This window comes from Neolamprologus multifasciatus, chromosome 7 (genome assembly GCF_963576455.1).
Source record: "Neolamprologus multifasciatus chromosome 7, fNeoMul1.2, whole genome shotgun sequence".
Classification (NCBI taxonomy): domain Eukaryota; kingdom Metazoa; phylum Chordata; class Actinopteri; order Cichliformes; family Cichlidae; genus Neolamprologus; species Neolamprologus multifasciatus.
The window spans coordinates 66,449,545-66,469,766 of NC_140445.1; the positions used below are offsets into that span (position 1 = coordinate 66,449,545).

Sequence of the window (20,222 nt, forward strand, 5' to 3'; positions counted from 1 at the left end):
TGCGGCTGGTGTTAATTACTAACCACGGGTGTAAACTTTCGTTAAAATTGAGACTTTGCTGCTAATAACCAGCTAGTGCTGATACTAACGCCATTCACCATAGGCTATTATTTAGTAAAAGTAATTGCGTGATTAAAATGCGAAACGGTGGCAAACCACATTTACACTTTCACTTACCGGGTACAGATTCTGTGTTCTTGTTCGTATTACTGGAAGCTGTCACACTCAAAGTGGTCCGAGTGAGCTTTCTTCTTTTCTTCGGTGGGGGTCGGTCATAGCCAAGATAAAGCTCCGGGTCGGGGTGTAGCTCTGTGGGCTTTTTATCGATAAAATGAAAGGAGCAAACATAAACTCTCTTTGGAGGGTGTTTGAGTCTTAAAGCTGCCAGCCACGCTAGTTTCCGATCCTCCTTCCGCGGCATAGAGTGCAGTGCGTAGGGCGGTGGGCACGGACAGGCCTTTCTAAGTTGCTCATGTTCAAGGCAAAATGTTTCTAATGCGTTTTTCAGTTTTCTTGAATTATTGTGGCAGCCGACGACAGCACACGTTGAACCCGAGCTCATCTTCGAACAGGTAAAGCCACTTATTACCGCACAAAGTAACTAATTTTGTTGTTAGCAACGACTGAACGCTGGGTCTCGCTTTGAGTAACCGGAAGTATAAAACCGGACAACGGAAGTAGTGGTCTGTCATGGCAGCCTACGTACGCTCTTACAGAAACCTGTGGATAGAGTTCAGCACCTGTACAGTTCAATGATCCAACAGGCCTTTCAACTCACACAAATGGAGTGTTTTCTTTTGTTCATTCTTTTTCTCAAAGAAGAGTTTGAAAACAGCCGACTGATATTTTAAAGCCATTAGAGTGATCCTTGTACATGGATACATTTTCATTTTATGATTTTAGTTTTTCCATATCACAGCTGTGCAATCATTGTTGCCAGTGCTACATAAGAACCACACGTTACAAATTTATAAAATAAAGAATCAGGTCTTTTTATCTAAATCTTGTTTACGCTTTGTCTCTTTGTATCTTAATATTAAAGTTTATTTAGTTTATGATCTTATGTGAGGGTTTCCTGCTGTTAGAGCATGTTCAGCTCGGTTTTTACCTGGAAATTCTGACTCTTTCACTCTTTTCTTTCAGATCTTTACAAGTCACTGCAAATTCTTGTAGATTATTCAGTTTTCCCAGTTTACTTCCACTTTCTTCTTCACATAGAAATGAGGACCATCGTATTGAAATGTGTTTTATTAACAATGGAAGAAAATGAAACACAGAAAATGCCTGACACTATGTGATATTTAAGGAAATCTGATACCGCTGTACAGTAGCCTGTCACATTACGCTAAAGGTGGTGGAGCAATGTGCTCTGTTTTGATCACGCTGTGTTTCACCTTTCACACAAATCTCAAGGTGTGTAGCTAGAAGAGGGCCGGCTGAGCTACATATTTAAATGTGGGTGTGCCAGCTACTCCTCTCATTTCAAGTCATTGCTGTGGAAGAGAGCCAGAGATCAGTAATAACTAATACTTTTTCATAGTGCAGTCCAAATCATCTCACCATGTTTGTTTCTATTGCACTGCTATGCCTCTGCCTTTTATTTCTTATTCTTCAACTCAAATCCAAGAGGCCGAAGAACTTCCCACCAGGCCCCCCAGGCCTTCCCCTGGTGGGGAACACTTTGCAGTTGAGTTTGGAGAACCCCTTAAAGGACTTTGAGAAGGTAAGAAAAAACATACACGTTACTTCACTCTCACTTGCTTAGAAAACCTGAAATGCACGTGCACGAATCATCTGATCAGTCACGTGGAGTCTTGAGACAAATTTCACGCTGTCAACTTTGCACAGATCCACAAATGTAAGCATGTCCCACTGTAAATATGTGGGCTTCCTCTGTATCCCTCCATGAAATGTTCAGGATCAGTTCATTTGATGCTTATTTCTCTCCACAGAATAACTGAAATTACTGGACAGAAATGTTTAACCGTGTTGGAGGGAAATGTCCACCTGAGTATCTGGTTCATAAATTTCAAAAGCTGTCATGTCATTTTGTTCCCTCCCAGCTGAGGAAGTCTTATGGAGATGTCTACAGTATTTTCATCGGTCGTAAACCAGCTGTAGTCATCAATGGGCTGAAGGCCGTAAAGGAGGCGATGGTGACTAAGGCTGCTGATTTTGCTGGACGACCCCAAGACTTGTTTATTAATGATTTCACCAAGAGTAAAGGTAGAACAGATGTTATCTATCACATGATACACTGTGTTCACACACATTTTACCATCAGTACCCAAAACAGCAAAACGAAAAATTAAATAAATAAAACAAAACAAACTAAAAAATCCAGTATATACGTTAGCATATACTAGATTCTATGGTTTCATGTTTTAGTGTATTATTATTTACTGCATGCATGAGGAAAAACACCCAGTTTGAGATAAGCATGCAGGGACAACATGGGTTAGGAAAATTCACCTTTTGCTGTTATCTCTTTGTAGAATACTCCTCTTCATACAACGGTGCAGCACACATGCTGGACCATGTGAACAATAGAGCTCTATTAATGAATGTGGAGCGTAATAAAAGATGACACAGTCCAGAAAGTAAATGATCTTGTTTCCCTTTGTGCTGATAAATCTGTTTTAGGAGTAATTTTGGTCGATTACGGCTCTAGTTGGAGGGAACATCGTCGCTTTTCTTTGATGACTTTGAGGAACTTTGGTCTGGGGAAGAACTCGATGGAGGACAGGATTCATGAAGAGATAAAATACATCGTTAGAACCTTGGAAGACAGTGTTGGTAGGTCCGTCTGTGACCACAACGACGTTGCATTTGCTGTTGTTTCCTTTGCATTCCTGTAAAATTCTGTTCTGCTGAATAATCTCTTCTACAGGTAAAACCATGAGTCCTCAAGTTATGTTTCACAATGCGGCCTCCAACATCATCTGCCAGGTCCTGTTTTCTACACGCTACGAGTATGATGATGCGCTAATCAAACAGATTGTTCAGTGCTTCACTGAGAATACCAAGATGGCCAATGGACCGTGGGCTATGGTGAGTAAAAGCATGTTTCCCGTGTAATCGTGCTTACTTAGGAATCCTGTCATGGCTGAAGTTTTGCAGCGACAATTTCACTGATAACAAAACTAAGTTCTGTGTTCATCCCCCCCACTCTCATTTAACTCTCTTATCTTTCCTTTCAGCTCTATGACACTTTTCCCATAATTCGTAACCTGCCACTGCCCTTCCAAAAAGCCTTTCAGAATATTGAGGTAATTTTAATTTTCACTTTACCAGCAGGAAGAAGTAAATTTGTTCAAACTGTGAGTGACTACGTTTGCTTTTTAGACTTCAAAGAAAATTGCAATTGGTTTGATCAATGAGCACAAGAAGACCAGAGTTCCTGGAGAGCCACGAGATTTTATTGACTGCTATCTGGATGAACTGGAGAAGGTGTGTGAGTGTGAAAAGAAACAGATCTGCTCTATTTTGAGTATACGAAATATAAAAATTATGTGAGTTTAAACCTGCACTTTTCCAAAAGGAGATATTTGTATAGTTTTAGTTCACAAGATGGTTAAAAAATCTGTTTTAAATGTAAAGAGCTGAAGGCATTTCTATCATATTCATTATTCCCCTCTTTTTAGAGAGGCGATGATGGGTCTTCATTCTCAGAGGACCGGCTCATTATGAATGCTTTAGATCTTCACCTTGCTGGGACTGACACCACCTCCAACACCCTCCTTACTGCTTTCCTTTACCTTATGAACTACCCACACATCCAAGGTAAACCTGCACATGTAAATAAGACATATTATGGTTATTTGTCATTGGTGTCTGTGGTCCTGCTCGAGGTTTTCCAGGTGTTCACTTGTACTTCAGCCTTCACATAATACAGTCTAGCCTGAGCCACACCCGATAGCAGCAAAAGGGGCCATGCCTGTCCCAGCATGCTATATTCTATATGCTCGTTATATTAACTTAACAAAGGAGAGTCCCACTTAACTCAATTCCTTACTGGTACAAATTATTTGTATTAGATTAGGTGTGGATGTGGTGTTTGATATGACTAATATCATCTCATATTAAAGGTTGAAGACAAATTGAATGAATACAGAAGGTTCCATCTCTGCGGGCCTAATGCTTTAGTGTTACATTACTTGTGTGTAGTCTGCCTTTGTCTCACCTACAGATATCTGAAATGTGGAATTTAATGTGTGGTTTTATCCCTCCTGCACAGAAAGATGTCAGCAGGAGATAGACGACGAGTTGGGAGGGAAGTATCAGGCCAGTTTTGAGGACAGACACAAGATGCCTTACACACAGGTACTGTATATCAGACTTATAATTGCCTTTTATTTAGCAGGCATTGTTAAACAGCATAGCAAGTCCTACAGGTAATCATAAAGAGAGAACACACACATGCACAGGGTCCACAATAAGACGATAGCTCCAGGTCAAGCAGTAGGTGGAAAACAGAATAAATATCAGCCTGAATCTCCTCGTTCCTCAAAACAGTTTATGTTGGTTTATATTGGCAACAGACACAAAAACTCACCACTTTGGTCATCATTACTAACATTAGGTGATGCATTTAAGCAGCTTCTTTTCAGGAAATCCACCCAACCGTGGAGCCTCCATTGTTGTAGAAAGAACTGGTTTGACTGGAACTGGTCTACTCATAATAAAAAGAGCGTTTCATGTCGAAATCATATTGCAGAGTCATCATGACCTTTTTCCACACTGTGAACTATGATGTTTGAATGTTTTCATTAGACATGAAACACAAACGTGTTTTATCTTAATGCATAAAATCTAGTAAGGTTGCTGTGTGATGATGTTGACAAAGAAGTTTTATGTTTCCACATCAGGTAACTGTTTATTTAAAGCAGAACATTAGACTGATGCTCCACAGCAGTGTCAGCTAACAGGGAGAGTAGCCTCTCTGTCGTCGTGCGCTGTCACAAACGTTGAGTGTCAGGTTCATGCTCCAGAATATTTAGAAAGCCTAACATGGTAAATGGGCTGCTTCTCATATAGCGCTTTTCTGCTCTCGTGGAGCACCACATGCCACATTCACCCATTCACACTTTTTTCTGTCGTTTTACGTGCTTCCTTATTAACATTCACACACACTGCTCTACCTGCTGAGCCACAGCAAACCCACTGATTTTATAAGAAACATACGCACTCAACCATCAGGGTTGCCTGCTTTGAAAGAATTATATTGTAATTTAAAAGCTTGTTTTGCATAATGTCCTGGTTACAGGCTGTAGCTAGGAAGTACCAGGATAGGTAGGAAGGATGTTAGGAACAGCCTTTCCCTAACACAGCCCTGGCTTACAAACACAATAACATGCAGCTCTGGCTGCATGAAGGGCCTGCATGTCTGAACATGTTGTGGGTTGCACCTAATGGTCATGTTATGGCAGGAGTGTTTCATCACATGACTGTGAAGATTAGATAGGATCAGATTTCCTGGCACTGCCAGAGGCATGTGCTAGTCCAGGTGACCCTGTCTGAATATTTTTTAAGGTTATATCAGCTGAAATTATCTCATTAATACTGCATCCTGTTGGTGGCTTATAGGGAGAGGTCCCCACCTCTGCAGCCTCTAATTTCTGTTGTTTTTAAGTCAAAATACTTAAAAATTGCTCAGAGTCAGATAAAGCACAGAAAATGTCTTCTCTTCATCCAGGCTGTGATTCACGAGATACAGAGAGTTGCCAACACTGTTCCTCTCAGTGTCTTCCACTGCACCACTAAAGACACAGAGCTGATGGGTTATTCCATTCCCAAGGTAAGGGCCAACTGGTTAAATAGGTAGAGGCAATAAAGTGACGAGCATCCTTAATGGTTTTGAGGTTGATTTCGTCCTCAGGGAACAATGATCATCGAGAATCTGACCTCAGTGCTCAGCGAGGAGGGACAGTGGAAATTCCCTCATGAATTCAACCCTGAAAACTTCCTTGATGACAAAGGAGAGTTTGTTAAACCAGAGGCCTTCATGCCTTTCTCTGCAGGTACATGAGCATAAACACGCTGAGTAACAGCACAGACATGGCCAGTTCAATCAATGTGTTTTTGATAATTTTGCGGTCTTTTCCAATGTCTCAGGTCCTCGGGTGTGTCTCGGGGAGGGTCTGGCTCGTATGGAGCTCTTCCTCATGATTGTGACTCTGCTGAGGAAGTTCAAGTTCATCTGGCCCGAGGACGCAGGAGAACCAGACTTCACTCCGGTCTATGGAGCCACTATGACTCCCAGCCCTTATCACATGAAGGTCCAACTCAGGACCGTGCACTGAAGTGGCGTGCATAGGCGGAAGATGCAGAAAGAAAAAGTGCCACTTAGTTTTGAAAACCTGTTTAATGAAGAATGCTGTACTTAGTAGTTTAAATAGCTTCTGCTGGGATGTTTTTAACACAATGATTCTCAAACTGTGGGACATGGAGCCTCTGCAGGTGAACAAGTGTATTAAAACACTAGACAGTCTCTAATAAACATGCCAAACTCATACTTGTCTTACTCCTTTTTAAATCACTTTCTCAAACATTAGGAACTTTGTTTTGGAGCTCCTCGATATTAGATATTATTCATAACTCTTGACTAACTCTGAGTCAGTATAAATGGAAGCATCACTGAGGCTACGAACAACTCTGAATGCTACAGTCACTTACATTATTCCTCTTTCCATTAAAAAGGTGCATTTTTAAACTCTAATAGCACTTTAGAAAACAATGAATGATAACCAACAGCACTGGTCTGAGAAATGATGGAGGTATGGACGTGTGGAGACGTGTCATCAAAGCATTCAAATTAAATGTGTACCAGCTGCTGCAGCATGGGTGTTGTTGTTGTTGAGTGTGTGCAGCAGTGTTGTCACGGCAAAACGTTGTCCTTTAGACGTCTCATGTAGCAGAAAAAATGACAGAGTTAAACCCTTTGTCCTTTGGCCTTACTGTCTTTGAACAGTCAACACAACCACTCAAGATGTGTCGAAAACTTTCCACATGTGTAGTTAGAAGATGGGTCTGGTCCACGATGGGAACACATCAGTCTTCTGCTTTATGACAGCAGATTTGCCTCCACTAGTTGAATATCAGTTGTTTTTGTTTACTAGCACAAGTTAAAAAGAAATAATCACTTTGCGACCGACCGTCAGAGCCAGGCTTTGGCCATTTAGCACAACTGTTACTGTTCAACAACAGTTTGAAATAATAACCTAAACTGAGGATACGCAGTCATTCCTGACTGCTGAATCATGCAGTTTTTCAAATGACCTAAATTATTGATGAATATTCAAAAGTATTACTGAACAATATAAAGCACCTTGAGGCGACTATTGTTGTGATACAGCCAAGTGTGACTCACTTCACACTTGGCTGTATCCAGTGAATACTGTGAGTCAGTTCTTTGGCAGTTCTGTGCCTTCCTTTCTTTATAAGCCAATATTTGCAAAGATTATTTTCTATATGGGTGAAAGGGCATGTGTTATCTAATTGATTGCATATCAATCAATTAGATAACACATGCACAGAGTCTAATTTTCAGGTCATAGTGTAAAAATATTTAGCTGGCACACCCACATTTAAATATGTAGCTCAGCCGGCCCCTGTAGCTCAACCATGCAGTGAACTGCAGGAGGTGGTACTTCCCCCTGTATACTTCAAGGACCATCAGGACATTATAGACATCTTCTATTTTATTAATTCTCAACAAAAAAATGTAACTTAATAAAACTTAACAGTGAACTCAAAATACTAACATCACTCATGTTATCTAATTGATTGATATGCAATCAATTAGATAACACAAGCCCTTTCACCCATATAGAAAATAATCTTTGCAAATATTGGCTTATAAAGAAAGGAAGGCACAGAACTGCCAAAGAACTGACTCACAGTATTCACTGGATACAGCCAAGTGTGAAGTGAGTCACACTTGGCTGTATCACAACAATAGTCGCCTCAAGGTGCTTTATATTGTTCAGTAATACTTTTGAATATTCATCAATAATTTAGGTCATTTGAAAAACTGCATGATTCAGCAGTCAGGAATGACTGCGTATCCTCAGTTTAGGTTATTATTTCAAACTGTTGTTGAACAGTAACAGTTGTGCTAAATGGCCAAAGTCTGGCTCTGACGGTCGGTCGCAAAGTGATTATTTCTTTTTAACTTGTGCTAGTAAACAAAAACAACTGATATTCAACTAGTGGAGGCAAATCTGCTGTCATAAAGCAGAAGACTGATGTGTTCCCATCGTGGACCAGACCCATCTTCTAACTACACATGTGGAAAGTTTTCGACACATCTTGAGTGGTTGTGTTGACTGTTCAAAGACAGTAAGGCCAAAGGACAAAGGGTTTAACTCTGTCATTTTTTCTGCTACATGAGACGTCTAAAGGACAACGTTTTGCCGTGACAACACTGCTGCACACACTCAACAACAACAACACCCATGCTGCAGCAGCTGGTACACATTTAATTTGAATGCTTTGATGACACGTCTCCACACGTCAATACCTCCATCATTTCTCAGACCAGTGCTGTTGGTTATCATTCATTGTTTTCTAAAGTGCTATTAGAGTTTAAAAATGCACCTTTTTAATGGAAAGAGGAATAATGTAAGTGACTGTAGCATTCAGAGTTGTTCGTAGCCTCAGTGATGCTTCCATTTATACTGACTCAGAGTTAGTCAAGAGTTATGAATAATATCTAATATCGAGGAGCTCCAAAACAAAGTTCCTAATGTTTGAGAAAGTGATTTAAAAAGGAGTAAGACAAGTATGAGTTTGGCATGTTTATTAGAGACTGTCTAGTGTTTTAATACACTTGTTCACCTGCAGAGGCTCCATGTCCCACAGTTTGAGAATCATTGTGTTAAAAACATCCCAGCAGAAGCTATTTAAACTACTAAGTACAGCATTCTTCATTAAACAGGTTTTCAAAACTAAGTGGCACTTTTTCTTTCTGCATCTTCCACCTATGCACGCCACTTCAGTGCACGGTCCTGAGTTGGACCTTCATGTGATAAGGGCTGGGAGTCATAGTGGCTCCATAGACCGGAGTGAAGTCTGGTTCTCCTGCGTCCTCGGGCCAGATGAACTTAAACTTCCTCAGCAAAGTCACCATGATGAGGAAGAGCTCCATGCGAGCCAGACCCTCCCCGAGACACACCCGAGGACCTGAGACGTTGAAAAAAATATCGCAGTATCATCTACGACAGAAGATTTAATCAACTATGTCGGTATGTGAATCGTGTTTTCATGTACCTGCAGAGAAAGGCATGAAGGCCTCTGGTTTAACAAACTCTCCTTTGTCATCAAGGAAGTTTTCAGGGTTGAATTCATGAGGGAATTTCCACTGTCCCTCCTCGCTGAGCACTGAGGTCAGATTCTCGATGATCATTGTTCCCTGAGGACGAAATCAAGCTCAAAACCATTAAGGATGCTCGTCACTTTATTGCCTCTACCTATTTAACCAGTTGGCCCTTACCTTGGGAATGGAATAACCCATCAGCTCTGTGTCTTTAGTGGTGCAGTGGAAGACACTGAGAGGAACAGTGTTGGCAACTCTCTGTATCTCGTGAATCACAGCCTGGATGAAGACAAGACATTTCTTTGACTTAGAGCAGAATACATGCATGCTGTCAAATTCAGCCACAAAAACATTGCATATATACTTTGAGCAATATTTTGACGAATAATCCAGTGGATCTGCAGTTCCACAGAGCAGCTGTTGTTTGACCGTCTGTGCTTTGGTTTGAGTCTCTGAGAAGAATCGACACAGCTACAAATAGAGTTACCGTTTCATTTTTACTCATTTATAAATTATTTCTAAACTTTACATGGTTTTGTGTCACCATCTAACAAACACGGCACTCACAACCAAACACCTTAAATGTAAGTAAAAGAAAAATACCTGCATGTAGGGCATCTTGTGTCTGTCCTCAAAACTGGCCTGATCTTTCCCTTCCAGCACTCGGTCTATCTCCTCCTGACATTGTTCTGTTAGAACAGGACAACACAAACACTTTGCAGTACACCATAACCAGTGATATAACTATGATTTTAGAAAAGTAACATACAACATTTGATATACACTATATGGACAAGTATTTGACCACAATGCTTAATATTGTGGTGTTTTCAGTGTCTTTGCCACAGATGTAACAAATTAAGCACGTAGCCATGCAATGTGCCTTTACGAACATCTGTGAAGGAATGAGTTGTTACACAGAGCACACTGAATCAGAGTGTGGTACTCCAATCAACTAAAGTCAGCCACAAAGTGACAGACCATATGAAGTTACAGTGGGTTTGCTGAATGCGGAGGCACACAGTGCATTAAACTTGCTAATGCTCTGCTGAATCAATGACAATGCAGAGCCGTCCTCCTCTGGCATTACCATTGGCATTAAAACTATACATCGGCAGCTTCGTGACATGGGTTTCCATGGACGAGCAGCCCCTGTAGCTGTACTGTGTATGCAGTCCAGTATATTGGACCTAAACATCCCAAATCATTTGCAAAAATGCTGTTTTACATTAAGGGCCTTAGTATACAGCACAGCAGTGTGCATGACTTCATGGTACAAGAGAACAAGAGCTGATAACAAAAAGCCAAGTCATATGTGCAGCTTTACCTTGTATGTGTGGGTAGTTCACAAGATAAAGAAAACCAGTAAGCAGGGTGTTGGATGTAGTGTCAGTCCCAGCAATGTAAAGATCCAAGGTGTACCTAAGGAGCTGCGTTTCTGAAAATGAAGAACCATCGTTGCCTCTCTAAGAAAAAGTTACAAATGGAAAAGAAAGTGACAGACACAGTACGAGAGAGAACGGTCACAGCCACACGTATGTTCACCTTTCTGCATTAAAACTATGAATCTCGTTTTAAAGAGTTGTGTTAGAATGAATTCAAATTGATTAGTTTTTAATTCATTAAACTGCAACCTGTATTTATATAAATTCTAATATATGACATTGTAAACTGCTCCTTTTACACACACCTTTTCCAGTTCATCCAAATAGCAGTCAATAAAGTCGCGTGCCTCTCCCGGGACTCTGGTCTTCTTGTGCTCTCTCACAAAATCAGCTATAAGATTTTCTAAAGCCTAAAAAATACAAGGGATTCTTCATTTCTTACAATTTGCTTTCAACAAATAAAGTACATAGAGTATGTCCTTGTAGTTAGTGTTTTCGTTGTATTACCTCAGCATTGTTGAAGACCTTCCTGAAAGGCAGCGGCAGGTAACGAATTAAAGGAAGAGAGTCATACAGCTGTAAATAAAGAGAAGTCTTCAGTTTTCCTTTGAGCTTCAGTTGTACCTGATAAAAGATCCTCAGTATTTCCAACCACTAAAAAGGACAACATGAACTGCATTTTCACTATGTGCTTCGCTACAAGTGAAAAACTTGGGTGTTATTTTTGACTCTGAGCTTGGTTTTATCCCACATATTAAACATGTAACCAAAATTGGATTTTATCATCTAAAGAATATAGCCAGAGTCCGCCCTATTCTCTCTCGGGCCAACACGGAGATGCTGATGCTTTTATTACCAGTCGCATTGATTACTGCCCTGCTCTCTGGTCTCCCCAAAAAGAATATTTCACCTTTACAACTTTTACAAAACTCTGCAGCTCGTGTGCTGACGAAGACCAGAGGGCGGGCCCACATTACACCGGTTTTAGAATCGCTGCACTGGCTCCCCGTGTGTTTCAGGATCGATTTTAAAGTTCTTTTATTGGTTTTTAAATGTCTTAATGGTCTTGGGCCTTCTTATCTCTCAGATCTGCTTTTACCATATGAACCCTCGTGGACCCTGAGGTCCTCTGGTACTGGCCTTTTGATTGTCCCTAAAGTCAGGACACATACTCACGGAGAGGCAGCTTTTCAGTGGTATGGTCCTCGTCTGTGGAACAGCCTGCCGGAGGAGCTCAGGGCCGCAGAGAACGTACATGTTTTTAAGAACAGGCTCAAGACCACCTTTTTAATTTAGCTTTTACTTAACGTTTATTTATTTTACGCTTATTTATTCTATTCTGTTTTTCTATTTATTAATTCAGTTTTTACCTAATATTTATTGATTTTATTCTTATTAATTTTTATCTTCTTACTCTATTTATATTTATATTTATATTGTATGCCGTTCTTATTTATTTTATCTTTTTACCCAGTATATATCCTATTGTGTCATATCTCCAGTGTTTCCTCGGAGGGCGCTCTCTGCACCGGGGCTGTGATCGACCGTGGCTGCTGGGGCTCTGTGGGTCCTCTCAGCCTGGCTGGGGGGCTTCTTTGCCTCCCTCCTGCTGTGTGCCCGGCCTGGAGGCTGCGGTCTGTGACCGGCTCCCCGTGATAGTGTTTCCTCACCTGGCTCATGTGTGCCCAGCCAGATTTTACTCTTTAAGTGTGTGTGTGTGTGTAAAGATTGATTGATTTTCAGTTTTAATCTGATAATTACTTTAATCGTTTGTCTTGCTTAGGTTTTCAGTTTCTGTCTGATATACACTATATTGCCAAAAGTATTCGTTCATCTGGCTGCACAAGCATATGAGTGAAATCCAATTATTAACCCAAAGGGTTTAAGATCATGTTGAATCACCCTCTTCATCTATGGCAGCTTCAACTCTTTTTGGAAAGCTTTCGACACAGTTCACAAGAGTGTTCGTGGCAATTTTTGGCCATTCTTGACTGATGATGGACGAGAAGGTCTGGCTTACAGTCTCCAGTCTAATTCATCCAAAAAGGATTGTGTCAGGTTGAGGTCAGGACTCTGTTTAGTCCAGTCAGCTTCTTCTGCAGCAAACTGACTCATCATCCATTATAGACTTGCTTTGTGCACTGGTACACAGTCATGTTGGAACAGGAATGGGCCGTCCCCAAACTGTTCCCACAAAGTTAGGAGCATGAAATTGAAAATTCAAATGAATGATTTTGCGTTTCTGGGACATTTTGTCTTTTGTTGGTGTTTCTGTATCTTCATTCTGGATCTTAGTTCCTCTTGAAACTTTACAGACTCCACAGAGGTTGTGACACATAAAGCAGCTATCATTGTTATAGACTAAGAAAGGTGCTTTTACTCACCATAGCCCATGGTCCATTGGCTATCTTGGTATTCTCAGTAAAGCATCGGACAATAAATTGTATTAACGCATGATCATAATCATAGCGTGTGGCAAAAAGGACTTGACCGATGATATTGGAGGCCGCATTGTGGAACATAACTCGAGGACTCATGGTTTTACCTGCGCAAGAAATAATGTAACAGCACAGAATTGTGAAATAATGCACAATAACGTGACAGGGAAAAAGCACTACCCAATTTAGCTATGGATGCACAGATGGACCTACCAACACTCTCTTCCAGGGTACTAATGATGTGTTTTATCTCCTTATGAATCCTGTCCTCCATTGAGTTCTTCCCCAGACCAAAGTTCCGCAAAGTGGTCAAAGCAAAGCGACGATGTTCCTTCCAACTAGAGCCGTAATCAGCCATAAGGACCCCTACAACAAGTTTAGTAGCTCAAAGAGGAGAGAACCTAAGAATAGTTCATGTGGTTATCCTACAGGACAGAGCTGAACTTTGCCTCCTCTTAAGTAAACTGGCAACATTTTGTGATCTTTTTTCTCTTTTGGTGGAATTTTAATTTGAATGTGTGAATACAAATTCACGTCTTTTTTGTAGTCCTACCTAACATCGCATTGAATTCAATTCATTAAAAATGAATTGATGGATGGTGGAGGAGCGCAGCTAAAAAACTTATTACTTTTTCTGAGTCACAAAAAAAAAAAAACACAAAATAAACTTTTAAGATATTTTCAGGTGAGAATGTAGTTGTGTAAAGTTAAAATATCAAGACATCACATATTTGCAAAAATGCTCAGACGTTTTCAGAGACGTCATTTCTTTTTCATGCTTTGTGGCAGCTTTTGAACATCTGTGGCATATATTAATGTCAAATCTAGACTTTATTTAACAACATAAGCAAACTCTATGTTACAATAATTGCACAGCCATTAAGGATCAAATCGATTTCTGAAAAATGTTCTGCTTTTTCTCCCTCTGCTTGCTTCTTACTATCTTTGAGGTTCGGGACCAGCACTCATGTTGGAAACGAGTTTCCTCAATTTTTTTGAGTTCTGGGAACTAATTAGATTTTACAGTGTACTGACTCCTTTAAAAAGCAGCTGAAGACATTTTCATACAAACAGGCTTTTAATTAATTTTCACTTGTATGTCTGATCTTATTGTAAAGCACTTTGTGATTTTTATCTGTGAAATGTGCTATATAAATAAATTTTACTTACTTACTCTCCAAAGTGCTCTCCAAGACACTTTATTAGGTACACCTCAATGTTACCAAATTGAACCCATTTTTGTCCTCAGACATAGACTCAACAAAGTGCCTGCAACACTTCTTACAGATTCTGGTCCGTACTGACAGGAAAGCATCATGCAGTAGCTGCAGATTTGTTGGCTCCACATCACGTTCAAAAAACTGGTTTGAGATTATCTGAGTTTTGTGATATGGCGCTATCATGCTGCTGAAAGCAAGTCAAGGTGTTTACTTTTTGTTCTGTGTGAAAGGTAAGTGAGGAGAAAAGTCATTCTGACTCAACCACCTCCAGATAAATGCAGATTAATCAGTGTTATGACCAAAATCTCATATCCTGATATGACATTTATCCTCCCGACAACAATATATTTCACAAAAATTTTACACTTTCTGTGAATCTCGGGCAACTTGACTTGCGTGTTCAGCTGGGTGTCGTGTACCTGGAGTCGAGTGTTTTGACCGATGCATTAAACTATACATTTTTAGACATACGTTTTAACGGCCGCCATCTTCTATGTATTTACTACACGGCGTGCTGCTGTTCTAATGTTTGAGTCTAAGGTTTATTTTGAGCACCTGACGGCTCTTTTTTGCTTCTCATCCATAAACTCTCTCCACACTCTTTCACATGACTCTTGCGTAGGTGGTAGAAGAGGTTTGCCGTGTTTGAGTCTGAGGTGGGGGCCGGTTTCCTGCATAACTTGCATCGTACAGTTCTCTGGTCTATGTCACACTTTTCATAACCAAACCATGTCCATGCTACAGAGGTAGCCACTCATTTAAGAATAAATTTGGATTTGTTTGGACTTGTACTTCTGTTTGGAGCTACCTGGTTCTGCCTCATCTTTACTGGTCATACTGGTATTCTCTGTGCCTGCATCCACGTGGTGACTCTAAGTGCCATTTATACTTACTTTATGTTATTATTTGAGATCATTTGTTTGATGCATATTCTGAAATTTGATGTTTGAGAATAATGTTTGTTGTCATCATTCCAGTTTATTTTGAAAAACCTCAACAGGCTCTTCAGCTTTATTGTGAAAGGTTTATGTGGAAAATACACAAGCGGACAGCAGAGTCACACGATGGGTTTACCGTTGTTGTTGCTAATGACAACGCATTAAAACAGTCGCTTGTCCATCTGTAGTGTGGTTATTTTAAATATAAGAAAAAAAGACAACTTTAAGAAATTAATATAGCCTCTACAGTGACCATCACCATAAAAAGTTTATTTTGCAACACCACGAAACAAACGATAGCGTAATATTAAACGATAGACATTTTCCTATCGTCATCCGATATATACTGTTATATCAAACAGCCCTAATCAGTGTCACGTATTGATTAACAAGAAGTTGGAATACCAAAGGTAAGTAAGCGAGCTTTGGAGGCCAAAGGTAAGTGCTGGAGTTGAAAGAGAAAAAAACTGAACTCCACTGTTATTGATTAATTATTCATCCCGAGGGAAATTGGGTCAAGGCTGCCAGCCATGCCAGCGCCGTCTTACACTTCCCACCAGACATACGTTACACAAACATCACATGGGGAAGACAGGTCAGAGAGGTATAACATGGAAAAGCACAACATGAGGAAAGATAAGGAGAAAAAAATAACTCCCCCCAGACTGAGCTCCAACACCTCTGCACATGAAAAAACTCTAAATACACCAAAGAAACACATGGCAAGCAACAGGGGTGGGTAAAGGGTGAGAGACAGCTGATTTAGACAGTACATCCGGGCCTGCAGCATAAGCGCTGGTCTCCTTGATCCACCGTCAGCATCGGAGGGGAATAAGCGTCGAAGGCGTTTAGAGGGGGAGGGGGGATGAGTGTACATCTGCATGTGTATATATGTCTGTGTGTGTGTGTCCAGAGTTCAGCTGAGACAGTGTCCTTCGCCCTGCCAGGCTAAGTAAACAGTCTACCAGCCAACACAGGTGGCCTTGCGTAGGATAGGAGGAACAGTCAAAGCACAGCCTGTTATCAGGGTGTTGTTCAGCTCCAGCCTTGAGACCACAGCTGGCGCCAAAGGGGTATCCGCATCAAGTGATGGTGGTTTTTACTTTAGTGCGAACAACTCATGTGAATTTCAAAGATGTTCTAACAGTCCAACACTGGTCTCTCAATCTCCCGTTGGAGAGCCGCGAGCTTCTCCATGATGTTATCAAACTTGCACTCCGTGATGTTGTCATTCTTGTGCTCAAAGAGCCGATTTCTGAGAACTCAGTGAGCTTCTCCGAGATGTAATCCAACTTGCACTCAGAGGTCTTATTCTGAGTGTTCACGGCAGCCGTAAGCTTCTCCAAGATCTTATCCATGCTGCACTCAATGAGCCCATTTTGAGAACTCACGCCTTGTCCCATTGTTTCAATCCCAGCGGGCAGCCTTGTGGGGGTTTGAACAACCGGTTCCACTTCCTTAATTCTTCGATAAGTCAGGGCCAAGCCAGCTCCGATCAACAAGAACTGTTATCATCAACTTGAATATAATAGATAATAGAATAGAATAGAATAGAATAATCCTTTAATTGTCCCACAAGGGGAAATTTGGTTGTAACAGCAGCCAGAAAGACACATATATGAACAAACAGTACACAGGACACAGAACAGAAACATACACAGTTTTTTTTTCTTACATATTTACAAGGATAATGGTTACTATAAACAGAGTACTGTACAGTTATTAAATTAAAAAATTAACTACAGATAAGAGGCAAACCCAGGTTGTAGTGTGAATTGGTTGATTAAATTATTGCAGTTACAACGCAGATGTAAACATCTATGATTGTTGGGAGCAGTTTTGATTGCACAGTCTGACAGCTGCAGGGAGGAAGGAGCTGCAGAAACACTCATTCATGCATCGAGGATGCAGCAGTCTGTCACTGAAGGAGCTCTGCAGTTCAGCAACAATTACATGCATGGGGTGGGAGACTCTGTCCATCAGAGATGTTATTTTGGCCAGAGTCCTTCTGTCTCCCACCACCTGCACTGGGTCCAGGTGCATCCCAGAACAGAGCTGGCCTTCCTGATGAGTTTATCCAACCTCTTCCTCTCAGCTGCCGATAAACTGCTGCTCCAACATACAACACTGTAAAAAATGACAGACGCCACCACAGAGTCATAGAAGGTCTTTAAAAGCGCTCCCTGTACTCCAAATGACCTCAGCCGCCTCAGCAGGTAGAGTCTGCTCTGAACCTTCCTGTAAAGAGCATCAGTGTTGTGGCTCCAGTCCAGTTTATTATTCAGATGAACACCCAGGTACCTATAAGAGTCCACTATCTCAATGTCCACTCCCTGACCGGTGTCAGTGTGGTGGGTCTGCGTCTCCGGAAGTTCACCACCAACTCCTTGGTTTTCCCGGCATTGATCAGCAGGTGGTTCTACAAAGTCCAGAGTCCACTGTCTGTACTCGGAGTCGTCCTCACCATGAAGTCATTACTAGTTAACGTTAAAGGGATGGTTGGCTCAAAAGAGCTCTGACTGTTTGTCAGCCTGGCTACAGGGCTGAAGAGAAACCTGGGGTTGTTCTTATTTTCTTCAATCAGTGACGAACAGTAAGATGTTCTGGCTTTGCGGAGGGCTTTCTTATAAAGCAGCAAACTATTTCTCCAGGCTAAATGATGATCCTCTAAATTTGACTCAACACTGAGAGACAGACAGAAAATGACACATGGAACTTGAACTAAACCTGCAAAAACATGAGAACACAAAGCCTACGAACAACTCCCTAAACAAGAATAACTGAAACATAGATTCATGATCATCATAAGAAAAGAATCCAAAATGCAAAAACACACCAAAACATGACAACTCAAAATACTGGGTCAAACTGACCCAGAACCGTGACATTAGTTTTCACCGGAGCTACAGTATCCAGAGTCGTACGTAGTGAGGAGGTGAAATTATTAACAAGATGATCGACCTCTGTTGGGGTAGCGTTCAGATAGCTGCTCTGCTCTATGTTGGTACAGGGCATTGAAGATGATAACAGTGGGTGGATTATATTCTTAAACTTAGTTACAGCGCTTTCAGAAAGACATCTACTGTGATAAAGTCTACTCTCCACTGCTGTGTAATCAATTATTGTAAATGTAAATGTTATCAGGAAATGATCAGACAGGACAGGGTTTTCAGGAAACACTGTTAAATGTTCAGTTTCTATGTCATATGTTAAAACAAGATCTAGAGTGTGATTAAAGTGGTGGGTGGGTTCTTTTACATTTTGACAGAAGCCAGTTGAGTCTAATAACAGATTAAATGCCATGTTGAGGCTGTCATTTTTAGCATCTACATGGATGTTAAAATCACCCACAATAATTATTTTATCTGAGCTCAGAACTAAATCAGATAAAAAGTCTGAGAAATCAAACAGAAACTCTGTGTAAGGCCCAGGTGGACGATACATGATAACAAGTAAGACTGGTTTCTGAGTTTCACAGCTGGGGTGGACAATGTTAAGCATCAGGCTTTCAAATGAATTAAAAGTCTGTCTGGGTCTTTGGTTGATTAATAGGCTGGTGTGAAAAATTGCTGCCACACCTCCCCCTCGGCCTGTGCTTCGAGGTTTCTGGTAGTTAGAATGACTCGGGGGTGTTGATTCATTTAAACTAACATAATCATCCTGCTGCAACCAGGTTTCTGTAAGGCAGAGTAAATCAATTTGTTGATCAATTATTAAGTCATGTACTAACAGAGACTTGGAGGAGAGAGACCTAATATTTAATAATCCACATTTCACTGTTTTACTCTTTGGTTCAGATGTGGATACTGTATTGTTCTTTCTTTGTAATTGTTTATGTTTAAGTTGTTTGTTGCTGGTTTTTAGTTTGTTTTTTGTCTTTTTGGGAGCTGACACAGTCTCTATGGAGATGGGTTGGAGCTGCAGAGAGGCGTGTAAGACTGCAACTCTGCTTCCTGGTCCCAACTCTGGATAGTCATATTTTGAGGGGTTTAATAAATTTGTCGATATTTCTAGAAATGAGAGCTGCTCCATCCAAAGTGGGATGGATGCCGTCTCTCCTAACAAGACCAGGTTTCCTCCAGAAGGTTTGCCAATTATCTATGAAGCCCACATCGTTTCTGGGACACCACTCAGACAGCCAGCGATTTAAGGAGAACATGCGGCTAAACATGTCACTCCTGGTCTGATTGGGGAGGGGACCAGAGAAAACTACAGTCCCACATTGTTTTGGCAAAGTTGCACAACGATCAATATTGATTTTAGTGACCTCCGATTGGCGTAACCGGGTGTCATTACTGCCGACGTGAATTAGGATTTTACTGAATTTACGTTCACCCTTAGCCAGCAGTTTTAAATTTCCTTCAATGTCGCCTGCTCTGGCCCCTGGAAGACAATTGACTATGGTTGCCGGTGTCTCTAGCTTCACATGTCTGAGAACAGAATCACCAATTACCAGAGTTTGACCCCCAGCGGGTGTGTCGCAGAGTGGGGAAGAACAGTTAGACACATTTTCATTTGAAAAGAAGCTTTTTCTTTGCATATGAATTCGTCAAGGATTGATCTGACAGTTGGGTGGCCCCTCTCCCATTTCAGTCACTGAGACAGCGTCAGCTATTACAACAGGAAGCAAGACCTCAAATGTCTCATGTCTCTTTGGTGTAGGAAGGAAGCCAGAGATGGAAGACCACTATGTACAGTTCATGGAAAAGATGCCCTGCAATGGTCAACCAGATTCTTCTTACATGGTAAAGAATGCTGGTACTTACCAAGGTTTGGTGTCTGTCATCCGCAGTAGTCATGGCAAATCAAAGGAGTGTTTGACTTCAGCGCTCAGTACAATAATATGTCCCTTTTTCATGTGCTACACCGGGCTCAGGTCTAAATAACAGCCTGTTCGCTTTGCTTGTCTGTTTCAAGTGCGGACC

At 41.0% G+C, this 20,222-nt stretch overlaps 2 protein-coding genes across 2 annotated transcripts; one reads left to right on the plus strand and one right to left on the minus strand.

The window, feature by feature from the left end:
* Positions 1–1,465: 1,465 nt before the first annotated feature.
* Positions 1,466–6,512, plus strand: LOC146515962 (cytochrome P450 2J4-like). Its single transcript, XM_085165644.1, has 11 exons — positions 1,466–1,723; positions 2,064–2,226; positions 2,644–2,796; positions 2,891–3,051; positions 3,201–3,269; positions 3,346–3,450; positions 3,645–3,783; positions 4,238–4,323; positions 5,696–5,797; positions 5,879–6,020; positions 6,115–6,512. Exons 1-11 carry the CDS (start codon positions 1,562–1,564, stop codon positions 6,300–6,302), a joined length of 1,470 nt encoding a protein of 489 aa, XP_085021770.1. The 5' UTR covers positions 1,466–1,561; the 3' UTR covers positions 6,303–6,512.
* A 2,273-nt stretch (positions 6,513–8,785) lies between these two features.
* On the minus strand, positions 8,786–13,554 carry LOC146515963 (cytochrome P450 2J2-like). Its single transcript, XM_085165645.1, has 9 exons — positions 13,353–13,554; positions 13,086–13,246; positions 11,209–11,277; positions 11,007–11,111; positions 10,644–10,782; positions 9,920–10,005; positions 9,494–9,595; positions 9,271–9,412; positions 8,786–9,183 (listed from the first exon to the last, which is right to left on the minus strand). Exons 1-9 carry the CDS (start codon positions 13,495–13,497, stop codon positions 8,996–8,998), a joined length of 1,137 nt encoding a protein of 378 aa, XP_085021771.1. The 5' UTR covers positions 13,498–13,554; the 3' UTR covers positions 8,786–8,995.
* Between the last annotated feature and the right edge of the window lie 6,668 nt (positions 13,555–20,222).